This window comes from Chionomys nivalis, chromosome 3 (assembly GCF_950005125.1).
Source record: "Chionomys nivalis chromosome 3, mChiNiv1.1, whole genome shotgun sequence".
In the NCBI taxonomy this organism is placed as follows: Eukaryota; Metazoa; Chordata; class Mammalia; order Rodentia; family Cricetidae; genus Chionomys; species Chionomys nivalis.
Genome location: NC_080088.1, coordinates 99,913,697 through 99,929,486, shown reverse-complemented (window position 1 = coordinate 99,929,486; position 15,790 = coordinate 99,913,697). Strand labels below are relative to the sequence as shown.

At 52.1% G+C, this 15,790-nt stretch overlaps 2 protein-coding genes across 4 annotated transcripts in view; one reads left to right on the top strand and one right to left on the bottom strand.

Moving 5' to 3' along the window:
- Positions 1-3,198, top strand: part of LOC130872152 (general transcription factor II-I repeat domain-containing protein 2) — a 36,714-nt gene extending 33,516 nt beyond the window's left edge. For 2 of the 3 annotated variants that reach the window (XM_057765973.1, XM_057765972.1), the window contains one exon: positions 1,212-3,198. In XM_057765973.1, the coding sequence (XP_057621956.1) occupies positions 1,212-2,785 (1,574 nt within the window). In that variant the 3' untranslated portion in view covers positions 2,786-3,198. The remainder of the gene's footprint in view (positions 1-1,211) is intronic. The other variant, XM_057765974.1, reaches the window with a different exon arrangement.
- A 2,707-nt stretch (positions 3,199-5,905) lies between these two features.
- On the bottom strand, positions 5,906-15,373 carry Ncf1 (neutrophil cytosolic factor 1). The gene is made up of 11 exons (XM_057764876.1): positions 15,288-15,373; positions 13,024-13,104; positions 11,999-12,074; positions 11,724-11,889; positions 11,149-11,204; positions 10,491-10,613; positions 10,086-10,193; positions 8,801-8,918; positions 8,294-8,401; positions 7,629-7,774; positions 5,906-7,452 (listed from the first exon to the last, which is right to left on the bottom strand). Exons 1-11 carry the CDS (start codon positions 15,357-15,359, stop codon positions 7,334-7,336), a joined length of 1,173 nt encoding a protein of 390 aa, XP_057620859.1. The 5' UTR covers positions 15,360-15,373; the 3' UTR covers positions 5,906-7,333.
- Positions 15,374-15,790: the final 417 nt, after the last annotated feature.

Here is a 15,790-nt window from a genome sequence, read left to right as displayed (position 1 = left end):
CTCTGTCACACCCTGGCCCCAACTACGATTCTTTCTTTCTTTCTTTCTTTCTTTCTTTCTTTCTTTCTTTCTTTCTTTCTTTTTTCTTTTTTTTTTTTTTTTTTTTTTTTTGATTTTTCAAGACAGGTTTCTTTGTGTAGCCCTGACTGTCCTGGTACTCACGCTGAGAGATCATAGACCAGGCTGACCTCGAACTCACTGAGATCCACCTGCCTCTGCCTCCCAAGTGCTAAGATTAAAGGCGTGCGCCAGTATGGCCACTACACCTGGTTGTTCCACTTACCTTTGTTTATTTTTTATTTTTTAGTTTTTTTTTTCTTTTTCTTTTTTTAGACAAGGTTTCTCTGCGTAGCTTTGGAGCCTGTCCTGGAGCTCTCTATGTAGACCAGGCTGGCCTCAAACTCACAGAAATCGCCTGCCTCTGCCTCCCGAGTGCTAGGATTAGAGACATGCACCACCACCGCCCGGCCTTACCCTGGGTCTTTTGAGATGGACAGCAGGTTAAGTCATATATCGCCTCTGCTTGATCCCTATTTTAATATTTCAAATCTCTCTTGGGAAGTTAGGTAAGGTGGCACACAGCTGTCATCTCAGTACCCAGGAAACTGAGGTAAGAGTCCTGTTAGGAGTTCAAGGCCAGCCTGAGCTACAGATTAGGGGGCTGGAGAGATGGCTCAGTGGTTAAGATCATTGCCTGCTCTTCCAAAGGTCCTGAGTTCAATTCCCAGCAACCACATGGTGGCTCACAACCATCTGTAAAGAGGTCTGGCGCCCTCTTCTGGTCTTCAGGCATACACACAGACAGAATATTGTATACATAATAAATAAATAAATATTAAAAAAAAAAAAACAGAGAAAGAAAGCCAGGTATTGTGGCGCAGGCCTTTAGTCCTAGCACTCAGGAGGCAGAGGCAGGCGGATCTCTTCTCTCCGAGTTTGAGGCCATCCTGGTCTACAGAGTGACTTCCAGGACAGCCAGGGCTATGTGGAGAGATTCAGAGAGAGGCTGGGTATAGTAGCACGTGCCAATAATCTCACATTCAGGAAGTGGAAGCAAGAGGATCAGAATTCGAGGTCTCCTACCTAGTTCTTGGCTGCCTAGTGCGTTTGAGGCCAGCTGAGGAGGTATCAGGATACCCTCTCTCAAAAATACAAGAAAACGGGGTAAGGGATAGGGAGTTGTGAAATCACCTTTCCTTGTCTCTGTAAAGTGGGAAAACGGAAGATAGACCAGGAGGGCCGAGTGTTTCAAGAAAAGTGGGAGCGAGCATATTTCTTCGTGGAGGTGCAGAACATCCCCACGTGTCTGATCTGCAAGCAAAGCGTGTCAGTGTCCAAGGAATACAACCTGCGTCGCCACTACCAGACCAACCACAGCCGGCACTATGACCAGTACTCGGGGCAGGCGCGGGATGAGAAGCTGCAAGAACTGAAAGCGGGGCTGCAGAAGTACCTCGTGGGGGCCTCAGACATCGTGTGCCCCGAGCAAGCATTCTCCAACACAAGTCCACCTGTGAACCCCGTGGCACCGCCCGTGGAAGACCTGGCTGGGAACATATGGAAGACTGTCCGACAGAAGATCCGGTCATTTGTGGCGTACTCCATTGCCATCGATGAGATCACAGATATCAACGACACCACCCAGCTGGCCATCTTCATCCGCGGCGTAGATGACAACTTCGACGTGGCCGAGGAGCTTTTGGACACTGTGCCCATGACAGGCGCCAAATCTGGGAATGAGATACTTCTCTGCGTAGAGAATAGTCTCAAGAAGTTCAGTATCGACTGGTCCAAGCTGGTGAGCGTTGCCTCCACTGGCACCCCGGCCATGGTGGATGCCAACAGTGGGCTGGTGACGAAGCTCAGAGCCAGGGCGGCCTCATGTTGCAAGGGAGCCGACCTCAAATCCATGTGCTGTATCATCCACCCCGAGTGGCTGTGCTCCCAGAAGTTACGGATGGGCCACGTCATGGACGTGGTGGTGGACTCGGTGAACTGTATCTGCTCCCGTGGCATGAACCACGGTGACTTCACAACGCTGCTCTACGAGCTGGACAGCCAATACGGTAGCCTGCTGTATCACACATCCCTCAAGTGGCTGGGCCGGGGTCTGGTCCTCAGGAGGTTTTTCGAATCCCTGGAGGAAATAGACTTGTTCATGTCTTCCCGGGGCAAACCCGTGCCCCAGCTCAGCTCCCAGGACTGGATCCTGGACTTGGCCTTCCTAGTGGACATGACGACACACCTCAACACGCTGGACGCCTCCCTCCAAGGCCATTCACAGATGGTGACACAGATGTACGACTTCATCCGGGCCTTCCTAACAAAACTGTGCCTCTGGGAGACGCACCTGGCCAGCAACAACCTAGCCCACTTCCCCACACTGAAGTCAGTTTCCCAGAGCGAGAGCGACGGGCTTAACTACATACCCAAGATCGCGGAACTCAAAGCCGAGTTCCAGAAGCGGCTGGCGGATTTCAAGGCCTGGGAGAAGGAGCTCACGCTGCTGAGCTCCCCCTTCTCCATCCAGATTGACAGCGTGCCTGAGGAGCTCCAGATGGAGGTGATCGACCTGCAGTGCAACACGGCGCTCAGGACCAAGTATGACAAGCTGGGCGTCCCGGACTTCTACAAGCACCTCTGGAGCAGCTACCCCAGATACAGGCTCCACTGTGCCAAGATGCTGTCCATGTTCAGCAGCACCCACATCTGCGAACAGCTCTTCTCCATCATGAAGCTGAGCAAGAAGGAGGCACAGTGGGGCTCGGCACAGGTAGCAACCTGAGGGAGGAGAGGGCCGGGGCCTGACATCCCAGTACTGGGAAGGTCAAGGCAGGAGGATCTGAGTTTGACTTTGCTATCAGCCTGGGCTACGTATCAGTATCAAGACCCCAGAGAAAGTGCTGGAAGAGATACAGAAGGAGTGGAATCTGGCCATCCCCTGTCCCCCCATTATGTGGAGACCTAGACTGTCCCAGGCCTAAGAGGTTGTGAGATGAGAGCAACTGACTGTTAAAACCTCCCGGTTCAATGGGATGAAAGTCCCTCTTTGAATTGGAACCCTAGTTTGCATATCACACCTGTTCAGATGGCATTTGAGGGGGTTCAGCGTATCTGAGGTGTTTCCAGTGGTTGGTGCCTCTTGTTCCTGACTGCCCTGTGTTGTTCATTCATATAATACAGTTTGTAATAAACCCACTGAAAGGGGTGTGTGTGTGTGTGTGTAGGTGTGTGTGTGTGTGTAGGAGGGGTGTTCGCACATACGGGTGTCTCCCCATTTTACCAGCTTGTGGCCTGTGGTCTGGTAAGCTCCTGAGTTTAAGGACAATCGTCTGGAGACACTGTCCCATATTCTAGAATCCCCGTGCCTGGAGAAGATCGGAGTAACGAACACAGGATGGAACAGACAGGTAAGTTGAGGCTTCAAGGCCGTCATTGCCTTCCTCTTCCTTCCCCTCCTCTTCCTCTGTCTTCTCTCCTCCATCCTTCCTTTCTCTGTCCTTCTCCCTCCTCCTCTTTTAAGACAAACTTCATTATGCAGACCAGGCTGACCTAGAGACCAGACCCCCCTGCCTCAGCCTCCAAAGATCTGGGATTACAGGAACACTCCATGGCGTCTGCTCCAGAATCCTTCTCTACTGTGGACTGTGATGTGGGCCCCTGTGGGGGCTGACAGGCACTTCCACTGTGGGAGAAGATGGACTATGGGCGGGAACATAGTCAGTAACTTCAGTAACTATGGCAATGGCTTGACTACGGAGTTGTGTGGCAGGGTAAATGGGGAAGGAACTGGCTTGGGCACTCTTTTTTTTAAAAAAAATATTTATTTATTATGTAAACAATATTCTGTCTGTAGGCCAGAAGAGGGCACCAGACCTCATTACAGATGGTTGTGAGCCACCATGTGGTTGCCGGGAATTGAACTCAGGACCTTTGGAAGAGCAGGCAATGCTCTTAACCACTGAGCCATCTCTCCAGCCCTTGGGCACTCTTTTGTTTTATTTTTTAACATGTATTTATTTTGTGTGTGCTTATGTGGGTAGGTTGTGCGTTTGTGTCACAGCGCACATGTGGGGGTCAGAGGACAACTTGTGAAAGTCAGTTCTCTTACTACGTGAGTCCCAGGGGTTGAACTCAGACCACTGGGCTTGGCAGCAAGCGCCTTTACCCATTGAGCCATCCCTCCATTCCCACAGGGAGCTGGTTCTTGATTTGCTGCTGTTTCTGCAGATCAGGCATTGATGTCCATCAAAGGATAAGGAGAAGTGGCCCAGATAAATCCATCCCAGAAGGACACACCCACCTAACTAGAGTAAATCCAGTTCATACAGCACACATGCAATGTGGTCCAGCTAGCTAGGCATGGTGGCACACACCTGTAATTCTAGCACTGGGGAAGAAAGGGCAGGTGGGTTTCTGAGTTTTGGTCTACTGAGTGAGTTCCAGGGCTACACAGAGAAACCCTGTCTTGACAAAAGAGAAGCTGTTCAAAAAACTGTGTGTTCATAGGCCACGCTAATGAGGTCCCGAATAGCCTCTACCCCGTTCCTGATGGATTCACCCTAAGGAAACTGCCAACATCCCCTGGGCTGTGGATTTCAAGTCCAGAGACACTGGAGTAAGCCCCATACTGTATGCACACTCAGGAAGACAGCCAGCAGGCGGTGATGTCTGACTGGCTGGTAGCTCTCTCTAGAGCTTCCCTGCACCCACAGGCCTTTGGCTGGAGACACTAAGGCTGGTACAAGGCAGCATCAGCAAGATCAGAAATACAGAAAACCAAATGGAGGGGGATGTGCACAGCTGGAATTCCAGCACTCAGAGATGGAGACAGGGTGATCAGGGTCTCAAGGTCATCTTCTACCACCTAGGGGATTTGAGACCACTTGACCTGCATGAGATCCTGAATCAGCACACATGAATGCATGTGTGCACGTGTGTGTGTGCTGTGCATGCACACACACACAAGTGCATACCTGTCCAAAAGAGAGAGGAGTCATTTAATCAGGACTTTAGCTTAGAGGATAAAAACAACAAAATTGGAATCCAAGCAATCAGAAGCCTGAGGCAGGAGGACCAAAGACAGATTGGGATACATAGTAAGACCTATTTTTCAAGAAGAAAAGTGAAGAAAGTATTTCATATTGTATTTTCTTTTTTGCTTTGTGTTTTTAAGCCGTATTATGTGTGCCTGAGTGTGTGTATGTTCAGCACATGGGTGCAATAGCCCTTGGAAGTCAGAAGAGGGCATCAGATATCTCTGTCTCTCTCTTCCTCCCTCCCTCCCCACTGAGGCAAACTCCCTCGGCCCCTTTATCCCCTCCCTTCTTTCAAAGAGGCTGCTGTCTGCCTATCCTCCCCTTCTTCCCTCTCCTTCCCCCTCCTCCCTGCCCTGTATATCTCCCTTCCTCCCCTCTACCCCCCCCCATATCCTCTTCTTAAATAAAACTTCATACTCCCCAAGATCCCTCTGCATGATGCATGATGTATTCTGTTTCCCGCCCACGGTCCCCCACCAGCTCTGGGACCTGTCAAGAGTCTCAACTCAGGCCAAAATCTTACAGTTAGTGTTTCTATTGCTATGACAAAACACCATGACCAAAAGCAAGTTGGGAAGGAAAGGGTTGATTTGGCTCCAAATCATTATTCAATACCAAAAGAAATCCAGGCAGCAACCCAAAGGCAGGAACTGATGCAGAGGTCATGGAGAGATGCTGCTTACTGGCTTGCTCCTCTTGGCTTCCTTAGCCAGCTTTTTATAGAACCAGGACTATCACCAGCCCAGGGATGGCACCACCCACCATGGACTTGGCCCTCCCACATCAATCACTAATTAAGAAAATGCCTTACAGATTTTTTGTTTTTTTTTTTTATTTTTTTTTAATTTTTTAATTTTTTTGGGAGGGGGTTCTTTTTTCTTTTTGGTGTTTCAAGACAGGGTTTCTCTGTAGTTTTGGAGCCTGTCCTGGAACTAGCTCTTGTAGACCAAGCTGGCCTTGAACTTACAGAGATCTGTCTGCCTCTGCTTCCCGAGTTCTGGATTAAAGGTGTGCACCACCACCGCCTGGTGATTTTTGCTTTTTTCAAGTTAGGGTTTCTCTCTGTAGTCATGGCAGTCCTGGAACTCTATCTGTAGACCAGGCTGGCTTTGAACTCACAGAAATCCACCTGCCTCTGCCTCCTGGGATTAAAGGTGTGTGCTACCATGCCCAGCTTTACAGCTTGTTTTTATGGAGGCATTTTCTCTTTTATAAATTATTTTTCAATTTATGTGCATTGGTGTTTTGCCTGAATATATGTTTGTGTGAGGGTTATTGGATCCCCTGGAACTGAGTTACAGACAGGTGTGAACTGTCATGTGGATGCTGGGAATTGAACCCGGGTCCTGCGGAAAAGCAGTCAGTGCTCTTAACTGCTGAGCCTTCTCTCCAGCCCCATGGAGGCATTTTCTCCATGGAGGTCCCTTCTTTCAGCTTGGTTAAGTTGACGGAAGACTAACCAGCACAGTTTCTTTGCATTTGGGGAAGGAGCCACCTGTCGCAGGGTCTTAGGGGACATGAAAGCAATGACCGTGTTGGGCACTGTCTGTGAATGAATTGCTGCTTTCCATCATAACCCCCAGGACCCTCTATGCTAAGATTACATTTTGGGGTGCAGTGGTTTGAGACAGGGTCTCTCACTGTAGCACAACATGATCTCAAATTCACTATGTGGTCCAGACCGACTTTGAACCTGGCAGCATTTTCCTTGTCTCTTGGTTCTGAAATTACAGACATGAGCCTCTGCCTTGACCTCCCAGATGCTGGACCACAGACACAGCCAATTATAGGATGCAGGGGATGGGTCAGCTGGAAGTCCTCCACAGACCCTAGGGCAGTGCTTCTCAACCTTCCTAATGCTGCGACCCTTAATCGCTCCTCATATCGTGGGCACCCCCAACCGTAAAATTTTCATTGCTACTTCATAACTATAACTTTGCTGCTGTTGTGAATCGTAATGTACATATCTGTGTTTTCCCATTGCCCTAGGCGACTCCTGTGGGTTGAGAACTGCTGTCTCAGAGCCTCACTAAAGCACTTGGCCTGCTGCAAACTTGCTCTTGGCCAAGACTAAAGCAGCATGCAACCACACCTTTCTCTGTTCCTGCAAACTGCCCCAGCAGCGCTCACTGCCCCCTAGCAATACCCCTGGAGCGAAGCCCAGTCCCGTCCTTGACGACAGAGTCTCAGTTCACTCCAAACAACATTAAGGCAAGGAGGACCCTCTGACCACAAGTTATATACAAGTATATACAGGGATAGGAACGGGACGCCTTCTAGAGGCGGCAGCGCCCTCATAGGGCAGACGCCAGCTTCCGCTTGGTGCTCTCTGTGCAGCGGTGCAGGATGAGGTCCGCGCTGGGTCTTGGGGGCACTGCGGGCTGCGCCTTGCTGTGCTGAGTCGATGGATTGTCTACCGGAATGTCAGGACCATTAGAAGCTCTGCTTCCCAGCCCTAAGCAGGCAGTAACGCACCATCCACCCCACCCGACCCTGTTAGGTCTAGTCCGCCTAGGGTTAGGGAATGGGATGGGATTTATGAGTTGGTTCCGCCCTCCAGCCCTGGCCTCGCCCTCTTCCGACACTCACTCTTTGTGCCCTCCGCACTCTGCGGCCCAGGTCGTGCTGGGCGACGGTGCTGCTGCAGAAATCGGACACTGTTGCGGCGGTAGGCGTCCTGGCTGAGGCGCTTCTGAGAACGCTGGTGGATGCTCTGTGCATTTCGGATGGTCGACCTGGCAAGCAGGATGGAGGTGTCAGTGGCCCGGAATCCCTGTCCCCGCACGCGGGGTCCCTGGGAACCCAAGCCTGGCCCTAGAAAGTAGGGTGAGGAGAGACGTGGCACCTTGAAATCCTAAATCTGACCCCAGCAAGTGGGTGCAGAGGGACTGTGGCACCCCCTCAGGTCCTAAGCCTATATTTAGCAAATGGAGTGCAGGCAGGGAAACCTGCAAGAGCTGTGGGTATCCCAGATCTTTTCCTGTCCCAGAGCCCAGGCCTGTTGCCCACACCTGCCCTGGCCATCAACATGTCCTTACTTTGGGACTTCCCAGGCCTCACTGATCATCCCAAAGACCTCTAAGCATCAGCGAGCTCCTCACTACCTTGTTCCTACCTTCCTCTCCATCCGTGCCTGCCACATCCAGCACCGGTGAAGACACAGTACTAAACCTTCCAGGAACCTGTGGCCCTCCCTCAGGTCTCCCGCCGACCGGCCTGCCCAGTCGTGGCAGTGGGGGAGGGGCGGCTCTCACCTGCGCGGAGGTGCCCCACGGCCTCTGATCTGCCTCTGGGCCTGGGTTATCTCCTCCCCAGCTTTCTGCAGATACATGGATGGGAAGTAGCCGGTGACGTCTCCTTTCCTGCAAGATGGGCCACACTGGAGGCTCAGGCAGTCAAAGGGGTGTGCTCACAGAGCTGGAGGGCTTCAGAGTGCCTCAGCCATGGGGACCAATGCAGGCTAACATACTTCAAACATTCACACCCAAAAGGGCCAGCCTGTTTCCTTATCTGTAGCGACAGAAGTACCCCCCCTCCCCCGTCCGTTCCCCCCCCCCCAGCTCCAACCCGCTCTTCTGAGTCTGGGCAGGAAGTCAGGTGTGGATCCTGACATTGTGTGTTGTGACAGTTTTAAGAGACTGTCATTTTCCCTTCTTGATTTGGCTTTTGTTTGATTTCCTTTGTCAAGTTAGTTCAGAGCCCAAGTGAGGTCCCCCGGACCCAGTCAGGTAGATGTGTGCAGGGGGAGGGGGATCTCCTACCTGATCACCCACCAGCCATCCAGAAGCTTATGAATGACCTCAATGGCTTCACCCTCGGACAGAGACACCTCATCCTCTTCCACAGCGGTGTAGGCTTTGATGGTTACATATGGTTCACCTGGTCCACGGAGAGCGCACCCAGTGAGGTGGGAGAGTTTGCTCGGCTCCCGGCGCTCTGCTCCCTCCTCCCCAGGCGCTAGGCTTCTTCCAGCTGCTACCACAGCACACAAGTCCCTCCTTTGTCCCTCAGATCTTTTCCTAGGTCTCCCTCTCTAGGTTTTTGTTTGTGTCTGTTTCGAGACAAGGTTTCTCTGTAACAGTCTCAGCTATCCTGGAATTAGTTCTGTGGACCAGGCTGGCCTCAAACTCAGAGATCCACCTGCCTCTGCCTCCCGAGAGCTGGGATTAAAGGATTCACCACTTCCACCTGGCTCCTCCCTAGGTTTTTAAAGATTAAACACTGTAAGGATGGAACCAAAGGTTTGCAACAGGCAGCAAAAGAGCTCGACTGATGAGCCACACCCCAGCCCCTCACTGGGGGATTCTAGGCAGGGGCTCTACCACTGAGCCACACCCCAGCCCCTCACTGGGGGATTCTAGGCAGGGGCTCTACCACTGAGCCACACCTCAGCCCCTCACTGGGGGTTTCTAGGCAGGGGCTCTACCACTGAGCCACACCCCAGCCCCTCACTGGGGAATTCTAGGCAGGTGCTCTACCACTGAGCCACACCCCAGCCCCTCACTGGGGGATTCTAGGCAGGGGCTCTACCACTGAGCCACACCCCAGCCCCTCACTGGGGGATTCTACAATATTCTATGTTGCTGACTGGGCCATGCTCTGCAGCCTGCCTATGCAGCCTTAGACTTGAGTGTCTCCTGCATGAACCTCCTGAGTAGCTGAGGTGACAGGTGTGCCTCACCACACCCAGGTGGAATTTCACAATCTTTAAGCATGACCAAACAATTCTGCTTTCAAACTCAGTAGAGGCCATTCAAGCCCTGGAATTGCCAGCTTCTCCCTTGGGCGATGACGACATTCCCCCAGGAAGCGTGCCTCCCAGCCTGAGTTCAGCTTTCTGTTCCCCATCCCTTGTACCATGTACCAGCCTCCACCTTGCTCGCACGGTCCCAGATGTCTGCTCCTCCCTGGCCCTCTCTTCCTCCTATTTTTCTGACCAACAACATTACCAAGCTAAAAACAGAGAAATGCTGGCTTCTTCATTTTCCCGTACCCCTTCCTCTCCTTCATCCCACACCCCATATTGCCTCAGAGGGCAGGGAGCACCTGCGTAGTTGGGATCCGGGTCCTCTGCCTCATCAGGACTGTCAAGGGGCTCCAAGTAGGATGCGGGGACCCAGCCTCTCTTTGTCTTCATCTGGCAAAACCACCAGCCTACAAGACATAGAGAGACGAGTGAGGGATGGTGCCCGGCAGCCGTCTTCAGCCATGAGGGTGGTGGAAACACAGAAGGGAATACCCGATGCACATATTCAGCAACATTCCCAAACCCCACACCCAAATCCCAACCCGGGGACATGAGCTCAGAGCCCTTCGCCATGCGCAGGTGGGACGCCACCCCTAAATACAACCCAGGCATGAGATTGGTCTGAGCTGGAGGCCAAAGGCTGCTAGGGCCTCTGCATGGAACTCAAGCGTGCATCACCCCAGATGGAGGGTGGGGGTGCTGACCGCTCTCGCCTTTCTCCACAACATCCACCACATCTCCGGTGGTCACAGTCATCTCCGTGCGGGAACTCTTCTCATAATCAGCAATGGCTCGGTAGGTTTGAAGGATGATGGGGCCTGTGATGTCTGCACAGGGGAGAGGACTGGGTGAGCAGACACAGCAAGAGGGCCTGTGATGTCTGCACAGGGGAGAGGACTGGGTGAGCAGACACAGCAGGAGGGCAGTCCGGTTGTGGAGTATTTTAACTAGGCAAAGATGTGCTACATTTGCTTCTGCTGCAGAATAGTACTTAGCTGTGTAAAGGTGTGTTACATTGTTTATGCTGCATTTGTTTAAATATGGATGTTTTGTTCTGGCCTCGAACTCACAGAGATCCCCCTGCCTCTGCCTCCCAAGTGCTGGGACTAAAGGTGTACGCCACTATGCCCAGCCCTCTTTGTTTTCTGAGCCCCAGTCTCACGTCCCCAGGGTGGCTTCTAGTTCACCTTGTAGACAAGGGTGACCTTGAAATCCTGCATTGGGCTCTGGTGGGAAGACACACCCCAACCTGCAAGGTGACCACCAAAGCTCCTCCTATTCTGTGTTGTTCTGTCCCCACCCACCCCACACTCGAGGTCCTTGATCACTTCCGTAGCTCCTAGGTGCCCCCACCCCTCTCACCAGCTACGTTATTCTTGGCATCTTTGGCAATCAGGTATGTCTCTGGCTTCTTCACCCTGGAGAGAGAACAGGCAATACACAGCCGACACTCAGCTTCCCAGCAGAAGGGGAGGCTTCAGGTTAGACCGACAGGAGGACTTCCCCAAAGCAAAAGGAACCAGGAGAAAGATGGTTAGCACAGAGAGAAGCTATCCACTGGCCCAGGCCTGGGAGGTGGGGGTGGAGCACAGACTGTCTTAGGAATGAGGGGTTGTCTATACAGCCGGACTTAGAAACAGGGCAGAGGAAGCATACTGCTGACCCTAGGGAGATAGCAAAGGCCTTCTCCACCAGGTAGGTGGAGCTGTTTTGGCCTGGGAGGGGCTCCCATCATCTCTCTGGTGGGGTAGGGGGCTTCTCCTGCCTCCAGCATGCCCCATGGCGACGTGAGCTTGTGTAGATGCAGCGTTGGCCAAGTCCCAGGTGTTGAGCATTGTGTGCCTGTGGGGCAGTCCCTCATCCTCTCTGAACTTAGGTCTCCCCACCCTCTGTGGATCCTCTCCTCCTGTGCCCTCGCCAGGGAGGTGGCAACTCACTGGCTGTCCGAGGGCAGCTTCAGGTCATCAGGCCGAACTTTGAAGAAGTCCAACAGGTGTGGGCAGCGGGAGATCTTGACGGGCAGTCCCATGAGGGCATTGAAGTACTCGGTGAGGGTGCCCTGGCGGCTCTCAGTGGCACGCTGCCCATCAAACCATCTGGGTGCTGGGTGTGGCCACCAGAGACCCATGAGTGTGCACACAAGGTCAAGTCCAAATGAATGTGGGGAGGGGCCCTGGGGCAGGGGACCCTGCTGAGGCTCAGTCCTGCTCACCCGGAAGGTGTGGGATGACTCTGTTCTCCGAGTGGATCTCGCCCGCCTCAATGGGGAACATCTCCTTTAGCGTTTTCTAGATAGAGGAAGAAGGGCTGGGGCACCGCGGCAGAGTGTTTACCTAGCTTGCGTGAAGTCTTGGGTCCCACCCTGAGCATTGCATAAGCTCTGTGTGGGGGTGCAGTCCAGTTACCCCAGCACTCAGGAAGTGAGGCAGGAGGATAAGAAGTTCAAAGTCATCCTGGGTTGTATAGTGAGTTTAAGGTTAGGCTAAGAGATGTGAGAAAAAGCGGGGAGGGGAGGTGTTCCAAAAGATCTAAGTTGGAGCCATTCATAACACCCCTGGGAGGGCAAGCCATTGGCTCCACACAGGGCGGCCTCTGCCTAACACACACCTTCCCCCCATCTTTCTTTGTTTACATTGTCCACAGTGTCACCTGTGGACACTCCAGGCTAATCTTGTCCCAGTGCCTTTGCATGTGAAATATTGTCTGTCTGTCCCCTTCTCTCTGTCTCTGTGTGTATGTCTGTCTGTCCCTGTCTCATTCATCTATCTAATTTATCTATCTATCTATCTATCTATCTATCTATCTATCTATCTATCTATCTATCTATCTATCTATATCTTTGTTTTTTGTTCCAAGACAACAGCCCTGTCTGTCTGTCTGTCTATCTATCTATCTATCTATCTATCTATCTATCTATCTATCATCTATCTATCTATCTATCTTTGTTTTTTGTTCCAAGACAACAGCCCTGGCTGTCCTGAAACTCACACTATAGACTAGGCTGGACTCGAACTCACAGAGATCCTCCTGCCTCTGCCTCTGCCTCTTGAGTGCCGGGATTAGAAGCACGTGCCACTACTTCCCAGCCATTTATTTAATTTGAGACAGGGTCTCGCTATGTAGCCCTGGCTGGCTCTGGAAGTCACTCTGTAGACCATGGCCTCCTTAGACACACGATGAGCTGGAGGCCTACAAAGGCAGAGCGGCAGCCGAGACTAGCGCGTCCGCAGCACTCACATGGAACTCGTAGATCTCCGTGAACTTCCTGTAGACCACCTTCTCCGACAGGTCCTGCCACTTCACCAGGAACATGTACACCTAGGGGCCATCAGAGCACGAAGGGGCACTCAGCACCCGCGGGTACCATCTCTGCCCCGGGGCTGCCTTTTAGCCTTGGATGGGAGCCTAAGGAGTTGTGGTGAGGCAGTGTTTGAGGGGTAGCCTGGGTTCTAGAATGGGCATGAACTTGGGGGACCCTTGCAGTAGCTAAGTGCATCTTTGAGAAGCAGACCAACGTGGTCAGTCTCTGGTGTGTTTGAAAATTCACGTTATTTATTCAGTGTGTACACATGTGAGTAACATGTGCCATAAACTGCAAAGAACAACTCATGGGATTCAGTTTTCTTCTTCCACCCCCAGGTTATGAGGAGTGAGCTCAGATCATCGGACATGGTGGCTAGTCCCATTGTTTGCTGAGTCATCTCATTGACTTTCTGCTTCTCTTTTTAAAGATGTATATGGTGATCGACCTGCATGTACGTCCATGGACCAATGTATGAAGCCAGACAAGGACATTGAATCCCCTGGAACGGGAGTTACATCTGGCTGTGAGTCATCACGTAGGTGCAGAGAATTGAGCCCTGATCCTCCAGAAGAACAGCCAGTGTTTGCTCGCTTTCTCTCTCTTTTCTCCTGTCAGTTCAGGGGACTGAGCCAAGGGCCTTATGTACACTATTCAAGTGCCCTAGCCGTAGTCCCCAGCTGGCTTCCTATGTGGCTCCTCTCAAAGGACAGGTGCGAGAAAACTTGTCCCCACTGTACTAACAGAGGAGGGACCTTTAAGAACAAAGCGGGGCCTAGGGATAGAGAGATGGCTCATCACAAAGATGGACCATGGGAGACAGCATTGGCAACAACCCCAGGATACCCAGCACCCACACTGGGGCTCACAACCACCTGTAACTCCCGGTCCAGTGGGTCTGGCGCCCCCTTCTGGCCCCTGAGGGCACTGCACATACATGCAGATGAAATAGACAAAAATAAACGTGTTTACTTATTTATGGGGCTTAGTGGGAAGCGTTCAAGTATTTGGGGGGCTACATAAGGACAGAGACAGGCTGGGCCACGTAATATGCTGTCTCAAGCAAATAATTAATAATACTAGCCTTGAAAAGAAATGAATTGTAACAGGGAAGGGGTCTTAAAAACCGTATGATACTTGAAAAAAACCAAAGATAAGACACATGGGGTAATGTGACAGCTATCATGGGAGAGACAGAGACAGATGTCTGCAATCCCAGCATTTGGAAGGTAAAGTGGGAAGCTGGACCTGAGTTCTGGCTATCCTAAACTACGTTGTGAGACTCTAAAAATGTCTCTGGGGGTTAGGGAGGAATGGAAGACATGAAGGAAACACCTAGAATGACCCCAATGCTGTCTTTTGGTGTGGCTTTGGTTTACAAAGTCCCTCACTTATTCTGGAATGACTCAGAATATTTATATTTAGAGAGGGCGGGCAGAAGATAGAGTACTTAGCACCCTGTGCCCTACGTGTCCCCCACAAACTCCGCACAACTACCAGGTGTCCCTCCTCTCTTACCCAGTGATGGAGTCTAGATCCACAGGCAGAGATTTCTCCAACTCAGCTCCCCCAGGGCAAAGGGGACACTTTCCTCCCTTGTGGTGATGGCGCCTCCTGAGGAGCTAAACTCTAGTGTGACCCACACAGAAGGAGAGAGACAAACCGCTACAGCCTGCAGGCCTCTCCTCGCAGGGCCTCTCCCTGTGCTGACTAGGCAGGAGGTTTCCTGGGAGGAGTGAACCTTGGTGCTAAGCACTGCACACACACACACACACACACACACACGGTGGTGGCACGTGAGCAGGGATGGAGCTCAGGATGGGAACGAGAGGGAAGCAGTTGAAAAGGGTGCACAGGGGTGTCTGCCAGGGATAGCGGAGCCCTCTGCGATCACCCAAGAGAAGTCTGAGGTCCAGAGTCAAGAATCCCATGCCCATTTTTTAAAAAAATCTAATAATAATAATAATAATAATAAAATCCCATGCCCAAGAGGTCTCCTTCCCCTTATATCCTTCCCTGGACTTCCTCTGTCTCATATTCTTCTCTGGTCCCTCCCCCCATATCCTTTCCTGGTTCCCCCACCCCATATCCTTCCCCGGTCCCCCCCATATCCTTCCCCGGTCCAGGTGGCCTTTGGGTAGCACCAGGAAGACAGCCTTGTCTCCACTGTGTGCTTCTGCAAGGCACTCAGGCTACTCACATAGTGTTGGCTGGGAGCGAAGCGCTTCTCAAAGCCCAGGAGGGCGATGTGACGAATGAAAGTGTCCCCCATGGCTGGGCAGTGAGTGGCAGGGCCACTTCTCCTATAGCCAGGGCTGAGCCTTAAATACTCTAAAAAGAGGAAGTGGTGTCCCTTGCTTGTGGGGTGGGGGCGGGGAGTGCCCAGGACACTCTTGCTCAGTTCTTTCACTTTCTGGGGATCGTTTTGAACACCAACAGAGTAGCTAGGGCAGCCGTGGGTGCTGAAGTGCAGAAAACCTGTTGTCAGGCCTGTCCCGCAGCTCCAGGAGCGTGGGCGCCTCTGCAGTTGTGAGCCACCCTAGCTGCCCCTACCCCGGGTCCTTCTCACCTGCTCTGCTCCCTTTTCCTGTCTTCTGAGTGGGTATCTCTCCACCTCAAACCTACTGAGTCTCTCCTGGGATGTTTCTCCTTCCAAGAAGACTTTGAATGACCTCACACAAAACAGCAATCTGGCCAGGCACC